We start from the raw sequence: 12934 nt of genomic DNA on the forward strand, positions 1-12934 counted from the left end.
CTATTTTACACTATTTCAAATTCATGGTAAACAAACATAAAGCAACTACTGTTGCTTGCATACATTGTAGAATATTTTAATGTTGCAAAGGTTGCCTAAAAGTAATGTTCAAAATGTTTTAAAAAACCCAAACCAAAATGCAGTTTCAGTCTACATTACTCCTTCAAAGACTATACTCCTTAAGAAATATATTTCTCTAGCTTTTTTTATATGCTGTGTACTCAGAATACCTACTTTTGACTAGTCTTTAAACGTAAGAATGTGTAATCAGTCAGCTGACATCTGGTGGATTTTCAAATAGAAGTATTACCATTTCTACTAACCTTATACTGAAGTCTATGCCGCCTTCCTTTTAAGTGCATCTCCTTAGCATTAGGATCATTAAAACTGCATTCACAAAGTTTACAGTGAAAGCGGATCACCTTTCCTTCATCATTTCTTACCTGGAAAATAAAGTTATAAAACATAGGCTTTTTTTTTTTATAAAAACAACAAAGCTGATGCAAAAATTAATGTAATTCAGTGACACTAAATAGTTTTTACCCATCTCAAAACAGGCTAACAAGCTCACACAGTAACTGAAAGAAGGCAAAATAGAACTTTCAGTTCTGACAGACACATATTTGGTATTGTATTTAGTAATGGACAAAGTTCTTGCGTTCCAAAGAGCACACAGCTTTAAACTCGAGCATGAGCATATTGAGTTGAATAATTACAAACCTGTAAATGATGAAAGATTTATATCAGACTTCATCTACATATCTCAGTTTTTATGTTTAACATCTTCATTAATGATCTGGATGATGGGGCAGAGCGTACCCTCAGCAAGTTTGCTGGTAACACAAAACTGGGAGCGGTGAGTGATGTGCCAGAGGGTTGCACTGCCATCCAGAGAGATCTCAACAAGCTGGAGAAATGGGCTGACAGGAACCTTGTGAAGTTCAACAGGGGGAAGTGCAAAGTCCTGCACCTGGAGAGGAACAACTCAAGGCATCCGTACATGCTAGGAGCTGCCCAGCTGGAAAGCAGCTTGGCAGAAAAGGACCTGGGGGGTCCTGGGGAACACCAAGTTGAACTTGAGCCAACAACGTGCCCTTGCAGCAAAGGTGGCAAATGGCATCCTGGGCTGCATTAGACAAAGTATTGCCAGCAGGTCAAGGGAGCTGATCCTTCCTCTCTAACCCAGCACTGGTGAGGCCACACCTGGAGCCCTGCGTCCAGTTCTGGGCTCCCCAGTGCAAGAGACGTGGACGTACTGGAGAGAGTCCGATGAAAGGCCACAAAGATAAAGGGACTGGAGCCTCTCTCCTATGAGGAAAGGCTGGGAGAGCTGGGACTGTTCAGTCTAGAGATGAGAAGGCTCAGGGAGGGATCTTATTAATGTCTATAAATACCTGAGGGAGGGTGCAAAGAGGACCGAGCCAGGCTCTTTTCAGTGGTGCCCAGTGACAGGACCAGAGGCAGTGGGCACAAACTGAAACACAGAAGGTTCCATCTGAACATCAGGAAACTGTTTTTTGGGGGGTTTTTTGGTGTTTTTTTTCTTCTGTGAGGGTGACCAAGCACTGGCACGGGTTGCCCAGGGAACTTGTGGAGTCTCCCTCCTTGGAGATATTTAAAAGCTGTCTGGACACGGTCCTGGGCAACTGGCTCTAGGTGGCCCTGCTTGAGCAGGCGGGTTGGATCCCCAGATGTCCCTTTCAACCTCAGCCATTCCATGATTTTTTCATGTTGAATAAATTTCCACTAAAATATTTTTACAATAATCCATGTTTTCATATCAATACCTCCTCCACATAGTCATGGCCTACTGGCTGGACATCACTTTGCAAGGCAGCAAGTGTTGTCGGAGTCACTGGTTCAGCTACTGCATCTGGTTTTGCTTCCTGTGTTTGTACTGTAGCAGCAGTTGTTGTTTTAACACTTTCAGCTGATTTCATTTCTTCCAGTTTACTTCCTGTTGTCTGAAGCTTATTACCACCTACAAACCAAAAAAGTTAAATCATTAACTGTCATAAAATGAGAATATGATTACACATGATGTGCAAACTGAAGACTTTATTTGCAAGTATCAATGTTCTGGCCAAAGCATTATCAGTCTTTTAAAGTTAGTTTAAATACAATTAAAGGTGTTTTTTTAAAAAAGTTTAATGAGAAGTTACTTAAACACTTAGTTTTTTATTTTAGCAAGAGAAAATTTTGGTTTATTTAGTTGCAAATTTCATCATTCATATTCATGCTTTTGAAAAAGCGATAGGACTGAATGGGAACAACTCAGCAAATATTTTAATCATCTCTTTTTTGTTATCAGATTTTTTTTTGTAAGTGAATCAGAAAAATACTTCAAAACCTTATAATGTTTTTACTAACAAAGGTAGTATACTCCCAGTGTTGCAACTGCATAGGTCTTCCCTTCAAAAGCAAGATAGCTTATTGTTGAACAACTTCTTCCTATCTCCAAATGTCTGTCATGCTTATTTCAAGTTTCCACTGTTAGATTTCCAGTATTACAAGGATATTTCAATTGCCCAGTTATCAACTTCCAATCTACTGCAGGTTGTCTTAACAGCCCAGGCTATAAACTGAAATTAGGACCAAGTGGACTATAAACTGCAATACTCCAACAGCTACTACCTAAGAAACCAAAGGTGAAAGAAGCCTCCAAGAGAGGTCGGGCGGAAACAACAGGGCAGAAGACATTATAAACTGTGAAGCAAAACTGTTATATACATTCTTATTTTCACCTATCAGGAATTATCTTAAACAGAGTTATTCATGCATAAAGTTCACTAAATACATTTGTATTTGTTGCACTAATAACCTGTGCTATTTTTTTTAAAGATAAGTTTCAAAATAAAGACTGACTTCTATACTTGCCAACAAAGTTTATTTTCGGTGTAGATATTTTCTTTACAGCTATATTAGCAGTTGAAGATGTTTTGTTGCTGGACGCCGTGTTAAGTGGTGTGTTTGCCGTGGGAGTAAGGATTTTCACTGCAGAGGATGCAACAGAGGAGTTGACAGTACTGCTGCTAGTTGCTGTATTTGAAGCAGAGGCAGTTGGTTTGGAAGCAGATATGGATGTTGAAATAGCAGTTTGGGTAACCACATTTGGTTCAGTTGAAGGAATGGGTTTGCCAAGTTTTGTGTGCAACTTTACTACCTATAAGAATAAAGATTAATTCATAATATCATCTCCCTGGGATAACTATAAAAAATTAGCTTGCTATAGGTTATGGAAGCTTCAACAGAAACATCAATATCACTAAAAAAGTGAAATTAATTAATATAACTAAAAAGTTACTGCTTCTTTACAAAAAGTGATGGGGGGAAGGACATGTAAGAGTTCTTGTCATCTGTAACAAGGAAACAGTTAGTTATCTCAGATTGCTTATTTCCATTAGAAATTCAGACTTTTACTACTACTGTGTAGATGAGAACAGAAAGCCAATAAACTCACAAGCCAGTAAAACTCAAGGAAACATTTTGCTCAAACTGTTTCAATGTGACTGTTCTGTTGCCTAGCTTTTTATTCTCCCTCTAAAAACTGTAGTATATTGAACTATTTTGGTTCCAAATAATATTTGTAAATAAGAGTTATTTAATTCAGATTCAACAACACTGTCTCTTTTGATCATTACATTTTAAGAATATTGATACTGAAATACTTTCCAGGTTACCTAGCAAAACTGAAGATATTCCTTAGACAAAGGTGGTGTTTTGTTTGGGTTTTTTTTTTTTTAATTTTATAAAGCACATCTGCAAAAACAGTTAAGGAGGATGCAAGAGGCATATTTCAGAGCTCTTTAGTATCTCAAAGAAAGTGCTTATTCTAAGAAGTAATAAGCAGAGGTCTTTTCACAACATGCTTGAGATTGAATACTACTACTTTTTGGTGACAGCTGACCATCACCTGAGAAAGCAATGCGTGTAGTCTGTAAGAACAAAACATGCAAAATGAAAACTAAAGATTGGGTTTGAAAGTAGCAGTAAAAAAACCCATACAAATCTGCTAGACATGCCTTTAATGCGAACACACGTACACAATTGTGATATGCACACAACTGTATACATACACTTTTTAGATTTTTGTTCTTATTTTTAGGCATGTTCCCTATCAGAACAGACATTAATGTCACATAATACTATAAATTTAAGTTCAAGCAACTCATCAAAACTACTTTTTTTCCAGTAGAATGCACAAAATTCTTCAGTGTACCAAAGAAATAGAGTCCTTTGAGATTTCATTTTTACACTGATGAGAATCTAAATTAGCATTAGTTAGAAACTATCTATGAGGAAGATAAAGCAACATCCAAACATATAAAAATAATATATACCATAGTCCATATGCCTATGGTGTTACTGGGCACAACCCAAAAATTTAATGGCTCAACTTTATTAATGAAAGAACGAACACTAGGCAAGTCTATCTAAATTTTAATTTTTTGTTCTTGTACTAACAAAAAATAATATTGGGAAAATTGTTTTAAATTTGCTATAAGATTTGTTTTAATAGAAATTATGTTACTGATGCCACTTTGTGCAGTGTTCTGAGATACAAAGAGCTATAAAGCTGAATATTAATACTGTATTTGTTACAGACATTAACCTTTCCAGAGTTATGAGGAAAATCTGTAATATCTAAACACACATTCTACACTGCCATTTCATTTACTATTCCATGGCCAAGTTAAAAACACAGGTCACAGGGATTCACAGTGCAGCCTGCAGTCTTTATTCCACAATGCCCACCTAACTGCACCCAGAGAGCAGGGAAAGCATGCTTACCAAAACTCTTCCAAACATACTCATTATAAAGTCTACTACAGGAAATTGTTCCTTGCTCCCATACGCCAATTTTCTTTGCAAGAAATACCAAAGCATGATGCATAACAGTCCCATCCCTTGGCACTGACTCAGCTTACGGTGTTTCAAAGCACACCAAGAGCTTCACAGCACCAGACAAATAAGAATAATGTCAAAAAAAGTCTTGAAAAGAGTTAGGGGGCACAAGCATGCTACTGCATGTCCTCATTGATGCTTTTCCTCATCTTACTCTACACCTTCTTCCTACAATTTACATACTTTCCCCAATACATCCTCTTCTCATTGATGCAGTGGCAATATTTTTTCCCCCCTTTCTCCCAACGAGGCCCTTCTAATAGTGAGTTTAAAAATAAGTTTGAAACAAAAAGCAGAACTAAACGTCTTTAAATAAAATAATTCAAACTATATTGTTTCTGTATATTTTCTCCTCTCTAAGATGAGCAAAGAATGATGTGAAGAAATATACAACTGACTTGTATAATAAGGACAAGAGAAAGTTCTTACTTTCTGATGCTTAGCTCCACGGATATGGGCAGCATAAGCATCTGCTCCTGTACAAGACACATCACAAAGCTCACAGCGCAACTGATTCTGAGTTCCACGAGCAGAAGTGCTGCTGTTACTGGTGTTCTGGGAAGCTTTTAATGCTGCTTCTTTCTTTTTGTGTTTCTGGCCTTCTAAGTGTTCTTTATAAGTCTGTTTAAATAAATGATACACACACAATAAGCTGTCTTTGTACTGCTGGTTCATCATTCATGTGAATACATGTAATATAGAACATAGCACAGAACACATGCTCTGTATGAGAAATACTTCCTACACTGAACATTTCTTCCCTATGACATGCTCTAAGGCATAAGCAGGCCACTTCTGAGACCAAGAAATTTTCTTCACCACCAGAATTCCACTTTTAGGTAATACAATATGATCTTTTCTCCTCTACCTTCTCACTTCCTCAATCAAGTACTGGTCAACAGATATTACCATTGAAAGCTTGATAAGATCAGAAAACTGCATCTCTTCTCAATTTTGAGTTTTCCTCAAATTGCAAGACCACAGTTATTAAATGTATCCAGAGAACTAGAAAAATAAATTCAAAAGAAGGTAGTGCATAAAAAAGCTGTGCTGAAAATAAAATGCAGAAGTTGCTATTTATTCCTATATCAATACCAGCAATCTATAGAGCAGACAGGGTGGGAAATAATGACAAATTTACTTAAAGAGTGAGAACTGTTTTGTCAAACGCACACACACACTCTGCGTGAATTGATATCTACTTTTTATGCACTTGTGCCCACTGTGAAACTAAACTGGGATGCTGGAATACAATGAAGAATAAGTTTTAAGCTTTACTATTAACGAAGTTTTGAAAAAAGTATTTTCTAAGAAGTTTGCTGTCGTGGTTTAAACCTGGCCAGCAGCCAAACACCACACAGCCGCTCACTCACCCTCCCCTGCCTGGGGGATAGGGAAGTGAATTGGAGGGGTAAAGGGACACTTGTAGGTTGAGATAAAAACAGTTTAATAATTGAAGTAGAATGAAATAATAACAATAATAGAAAGTACAAGCAGGTAATGCACAATGCGATTGCTCACCACCCACCAACTGATACCCAGCCCGTTCCTGGCTAGCGATCCCAAAATACAAAGATCCCACAATCACGATCCCGGAAGCGAGAGAGAACCCCCTCCTTCCCGGCTGACCCTCCTTTATATACTGAGCATGATGTTACATGATATGGAATATTTCATTGGCCAATTTGGGTCCCATGCTCTGGCCGTGCTCCCTCCCAGTTTCTTGTACACCTACACATGGACAGGACATGGGGAGTTGGAGAGTCCTTGATCTCTTAGCAACAGCTGAACACATCAGTGTATTATTATCAACATTCTTCTCATACCAAATCCCATACTGAATCCAAAACACAGCACTATGCTAGCTACTAAGAAGAAAAGTTAACTCTATTCCAACCAAAACCAGGACATTTGCTAAGCTAAAAAAGCAAATCAAATTCAAAGTTTAGAATACTTTTGGAGTCCAAAGCACAGCTGAAGCTTCTCTGTACAACTTAAGGGGGGTGCCTCTTTTTGTCTTCTCATAGGACCTCTTTCTATAATAGCACACATTTTCATTTAATTATTCCTTTAGTAAAAGTATAGAATCGGGTCTTTAAAAATTAATAAATATTCTTAAATGGGTCATTTTTTAAGCTGAAAAAAATTTTAACTAAAGCATATAGCAAAATATTACATAATACAGGTACCTGTGGTCCAGCACAGCTGATCTTACAAACATCACAGTAGTGGATCTGGGGAGGTTTGGGAGGTTGCTTTGGCTTCAGTTGCTTATTTTGGAATGGTGCCTTTTTAGTAAAGGTGGTCCCTGTCCAAGCAGCTGTTGCTGCAGCAGCTGCTGCTGCTGCCACTGCCTGTTTCTGTTGCTGCTGCTGCTGGTAATAAGATGATGCAGCTGAATACACCGCAGCTTCATAGCCAGAATAAGAGGTACCTCAAAGATCAAAATAAAATAAATGTTACATCACTATACATCATGTATCAATTACATAATACACTAATTCCAAGCATGTTGCATAATGGGGGGGGGGGGGGGGGCGGGCAGGATATAAACGATTTATTGAGATCTTGTTAGGCAGCCTAAATTTTTCCTGATTCTTCACAGTACACAAATACATAGCATACCACTTATATCAGGAATATATTTGATTTTATACAAATCTTTGCAGACATGCAGTTATATTAGATATAATCAAAGCATCCCTAAAGAATATGTGAAATTTCCTTGTACATCTGGTAAGACCAAGTATGATGTAACAAGAATTTTATTAAAAGATTTATCAAAGGCCACTTGAACTAAGCAGTCTTCCAGAACCAGATTTACTGTTTAAGTTTCAAAATGAAAAGGAGGGCAGAAAATGCATAGGAAGGAAGGGGGGGGGATTAAGATAAAAGACAGAATGGCTAGTGCTATCACATTCTATTTCGCTGATTTAAATTGTTTTAGTGCAGAGAAGCTGCTTGTCCACTAAAACCTCTGCAGCACACCCTATCTACACACTCCTTGATCTGTATTATCAAAGTTGAATAAATCCAGGAAACTGGGCTTTTGTACCTTTGAGCCAGTTTTCCCATAAACTTCCTACATCTACTGGTTCAACTATTTTAATCCTCTGATCAGGCTCTGTTTCAAGGAACTCTTAAAATAAATACCTTTTTAAACAGAAAACAAAACACAACAAGAAGTTCAAGGTAGCTATAATATTTAATCTTTAACTACTTGTGGATTTCTAATGTTTGATGGAAAGTTGTTTTTTTTTTTTTTTTTAAACACCCATCTCCTCCCATTTTGGTTCAAGACAACCCAAGCATGCAAGATTTGACTGCTCCTCCCTATCTCTGTAACTGCTGTTTGATGGCAGCATGATCCCAATTTCCCTGGGTGATATTTGTATGGATGCATTTCCTTATTTTTATCACCCATCTTTTCTCTCCAAACCTTACAGTAAGTCACAAAACACCACGCACGTAGCAATGCCAACACTTTGTATATTCTCACACATAACAAAATAGCCACGTACAAACATCAAACCTCTTCTAAAGATAAATCATAATATGTCAAAATATTTTGATGTAACTGGTTGATACTTCTCAGTAGACTATGACATAATTGAACACAAACTGCTAAAATTCTGAGTATTTAAATCCTCTCCTGTAACAATTGCAGAGATCCCAGCAACATAACATGCAAAATTCTTACCAGAGTAAGTAACCGCTGTTGTACTGTATGTTGCACTTTGAGTATAGGATGGAACAACATTAGCTGCAGCTGCTACTGGCTGCACAGTGGAGGATACCGGATATATAGAAAACGTAGTTGTTGCTGGACTTGGGGTTGCAGGTTTTATAGCTGTCACTTGTCGTGTTTGCTGGGCTTGGGTATACTGAGTTGCCCCTTGGCTATATCCTGCTTTTGGAGCTAATTAGGATAGAAAATAGAAGTGTACAAACATTGATATGCCTTAAGTGAGTGAAACACAAACCATATTAAGTGATACTTAATGATACGCTGGGGAGTAAACATAACAAGTGGGTTTTGTTTTAGTTTGGTTGATTTTTTTGCCTTTTGTTTTTTTGGTTGGTTGGTTTTATTTGTTGGGTTGTTTTGTATTTAGGGGGTTTTTTTGTTGTTTTTATTAATAGTAATGGTTATGCATCACTTCCCATATATCACACAACTGTTTAATCGTGTCACAGCTCACACAAGTCTCATATTTATTTATGTATTTTTAACTGTGCTGCCATGTCTTAAAACAACTTAATTCAATGATTTTACTAGAGTACATCTAAACTTTCCTATTATTCCTAATTATAGTAAAAAAGTAAATAGAATTTATGCTTTGTAGCATTCGTGATACCAATAATTAACAAACTACATACATTAAGTAATGAAAGAATGATAAAAAAAGTCTTTCTAACCAAGTTATCATCTGAACCCACCATTGACCTTTTAAACCTACTTCAGCAAAAAAGTTTGCCTAGAAGTATGTTTTGAGTGTATTTAATAACAATCCAAACCTCAAAGATAATTACTTATGGCAACATCACAATAATGTTCAAGTTCTAGATGCAGCAAATTTTTCTACACATTGACAGGGATTGCATGTCAAAACTAAAAAAAAGTCTGAATAATATGAAACATTCAAAGACATATTTTTAAGATATTAAAGTAGTACATCAATTGTGTATAATGACAGCAGTTTGAATCATGCCACCCACCTGTCTGGTAGTATGATTCAGCTACTGAAGGTTGAGGCTGGGCAGCAGCAGCCACAGCAGTTGCTGTTGGTTGTTGATAGTACTGTTTACTGTCATAAGCTACAGCTGGAGCAGTAGAGCGAACATAAGAATAGGACTCCTAAATATTCAAAAAAGAAAAATCAGCAAATTTCTGCTTGAGTAATAAAAAAATCATTAACACAGTCAAAGAATTTTCTTCTATTCTACTAAAGTAATTTAAAAAAAAATATTTACAAATACAGTATACACAGTATGCATTAAAGAAATTAAATTTGTTTACAGATACTTCAGGCCTAAAGACAACCCTGATGGTCTTTTTCAGACTTAATACAGGAATTAACCTCATGCTATTAAATCACTTTCCCTTCCAAATTTTGTTACCAAAAAGCAACTATTCTCACTAGTTTTTCATGACAACTGTATCAGTTTACATGTCTGTAAAATATGAAGGAAAAAGCCCACCAGAGATCTCCACAAGCCACAATAAATTCCCATCATCAACAATACTTTTTTTGGTTATATTTTTTAGAGTATGAAAGTGATACTTTTAAAGCCTTCTTTACTTTTTGGTATATTAACTATTCCATTGGGGAACCATATCTAGTCTATAAGGGCAAGGCAAGTAGTCCATTCGAAACCTCCAGAACTCAGGAGATGGTTAGTAAGCTTAGAAGGGGAAGGCTTAAAAGACACATGTACATACATTCTCCAATCCTCACCGTATTTATGGTAAAGCATAAAGAGTTGATCAACTGAGCAGTAGCAAGGCATGAACTACATTAGTTGAAATGTACACAATTTCTTTTTATTTAAAAGAAGCATAACAATAAAAAAAACTTTTCCATCCAACCTGTGTAAAGTAGAATTATTTTTTAGTTTAGGGCTCTTTTCTGTCTGAACACATCTAATAACTGACTAGTTTAATGACCTTGTAATTATGAGTAAACATGCTACTGGAAAGACTCCTATGTTTCGATTCATTGCCATATGTAACAAATCATAAAAGCCGTACAAAGGAATTTCTAACATACAGCAACAGTGTAGTCCTTTTAAACAAAAATACTAATTAGAATCTAGATAATGCCTTGATAAGTTTAGGACTAAAAATTTAAAGAATTGTTATATGGGACATACTATTTCAGTGTCCTCTGTCTCACAGTAAATATACATTTTAACTCTGAGACACACCATAAGAGTTTGATAACTCTTGTGCATAAACACACCAGCCTAGAAATATCCACTGAAGACTGACCAACAAATACTAATGTAGCAAAAAAGCTGATAAAAATACAAATAAAGCTCACATTTCCAATGGGAAACTACCTGGCCACGTAAAACCCCTCATCTTTCTGCATCTAAACTGTCTGAAACCAACAGGCTAGAGTTACCGATGTGCATATACACTTGCATTGTGTGAATCTAGCCAGACAGGAAAAACACACAACTTCTCACTCTTTCTTAAAAGCTGAACAGGAGTAAACACTTATGTTAGATAAGTCCCAAGATAACCTCTACAGATTGAAATCTTCCAACTGCAAAACTGATGCAGCACTCTGATTTGTACTGAGTTTATTTATTCCCCACTCTGAAGAGAAATACAAATCACTGACAGAATGTTGTTTCGTACGACATTTAAGCCAGCATAAGAATGGGAAATTGCCCCATCACATCTCTCCTCACAGCCCTACATAATCCCACCTCCATCTCTTGCATTGGTATCACAACTGTGCAGAACCAAGGAAATTCTGCAGAAGCCTGTCAATCCCATGGAAAAATGCTACTCCTTTTCTGGTTGGTTAGTTTTCTGTGGGACCCTTATCCTGAACTGACCCACCCAAATGCTGACAACTGCTAGATTCAATGCAAGGAAGTGTCAGCAAAGGCCAGAGCAAGATGAAAACAGATAACAGTTCCCTTTTGTAGAAGCCTGTAGCCACACAAGGTGGCTCAGTGGTCTCACAAAGGGTACCCAAAACCTACCCAAAGGGTAGTTCCTCTCCTAGGGTAGTCTTCTATCCTCTTATGTTTGGTATTAAAAGTTCCTGTGGCACCCAGGAATCCGACAAGGGAATTATTTCTATGACCCACTGAAAATTTTTATTGGAACAGTTTTTTTCATCTAAATCAGTTCCACGACTCAGTTTACCGCATGCCACTTGAACATTTAGGCTAGCTGAGACAAGTATTTCAGCAGTAGTTCACAAAATCATTTGGAGATAAATGTCAATTCATTGCTTATTGTGTGAATATCTAAATCTTAGCTCCTGCAGTACTACTGCTGATAATCCTCTTTATGTGCCATATGAGACTGCAGTCACTTCACATTCTATCAGTTTTAGCTACTACGTAATTTGAGTTGCATTCAACCTGATTCATGGAAGAAAAAAGAATATGAACAGCATCACATCCTCTTATCCAAACAGGCCTCCTCCTTTTAACATATCATTTAAAAAAAAAATTAAAAAAGAGAAGTCACACAAGTAATTTTTTAACACACCTGGTAATTCTGCGTAGTGACCGGTGGTGGTGGTGGTGGAGCTTCTTGCTGCCTCTGTGTGTAACCATAATCTGTAGCTGTGTGTGCTGTAGGATAGCCTCCATACGCCGCAGCTGTTGCAGCAGCTGCAACAGCTACTGGAGCAGGCCTGGCTACTGCAACTGTAGCTGCTGCTGGAGCATAGGCTGCAGTAACAGTGTGTGCAGCAACTGGTGCCTGGTGGACAGTGTAGCTAGCAACTGTAGTTGGATGGGAATAGGCTACACCTGAAGCTGGCTGCTGGCTATATTGGAAAAAGACAGTAAGTAAATAATTAATTCAACATGCTAAGCTTATGCATAAATATTTCAAAATCCCAGATTTGAGTATTACTTCTCTATTCTACAAACAGACCTGGAGCAGCTATCATACACTTTAATGGCTTTTATTACCTCTCTTCCACCCCCATTAAAAAGGCTGTATCATTCTGAAGTTTCTGTGGATGCAGACATATCATGCAGGTGATGACTTTCTTCTTAGCAAGGGGGGGGGGTGGTGTGGGTGTGCGTTCCACAGCTTGAAAAGAACCCAAGTCTTTCTTTCAAAATAATACAGAAGTCTTACACTGTTGTTATCTTTTCATGACCAATAGTTTTTAAGTTTTAATAGGTCTTCAATAAAACTAACATACCTGTCAAATTAAAAAAAAAAATACTACTTTTCTGTGAGAACTCATTACTGAACTGCACTTGCATGATGTTTTTCAGTAAACCATACTAAAGTAATGAGATTTTAAAGGCTTCCATGAAAATT

General features: G+C 37.1%; 1 protein-coding gene and 1 long non-coding RNA gene across 5 annotated transcripts in view; both read right to left on the bottom strand.

Moving 5' to 3' along the window:
- LOC141917666 (uncharacterized) overlaps window positions 1–12934 on the bottom strand; it is a 407503-nt gene that overhangs the window by 255698 nt on the left and 138871 nt on the right. The gene's annotated exons all lie outside the window — the stretch shown is intronic.
- The window catches only part of LOC141917569 (zinc finger RNA-binding protein-like), a 45003-nt gene that overhangs the window by 18428 nt on the left and 13641 nt on the right, over window positions 1–12934 (bottom strand). For 2 of the 4 annotated variants that reach the window (XM_074810869.1, XM_074810872.1), the window contains exons 3-10: window positions 12143–12425; window positions 9625–9763; window positions 8606–8824; window positions 7095–7339; window positions 5335–5526; window positions 2866–3163; window positions 1788–1981; window positions 324–443 (exon numbers count right to left, since the gene is read on the bottom strand). In XM_074810869.1, the coding sequence (XP_074666970.1) occupies window positions 324–443; window positions 1788–1981; window positions 2866–3163; window positions 5335–5526; window positions 7095–7339; window positions 8606–8824; window positions 9625–9763; window positions 12143–12425 (1690 nt within the window). The remainder of the gene's footprint in view (window positions 1–323; window positions 444–1787; window positions 1982–2865; window positions 3164–5334; window positions 5527–7094; window positions 7340–8605; window positions 8825–9624; window positions 9764–12142; window positions 12426–12934) is intronic. The other 2 variants (XM_074810870.1, XM_074810871.1) reach the window with 2 other exon arrangements.

Source organism: Strix aluco, chromosome W (genome assembly GCF_031877795.1).
Source record: "Strix aluco isolate bStrAlu1 chromosome W, bStrAlu1.hap1, whole genome shotgun sequence".
NCBI classification, from domain to species: Eukaryota; Metazoa; Chordata; class Aves; order Strigiformes; family Strigidae; genus Strix; species Strix aluco.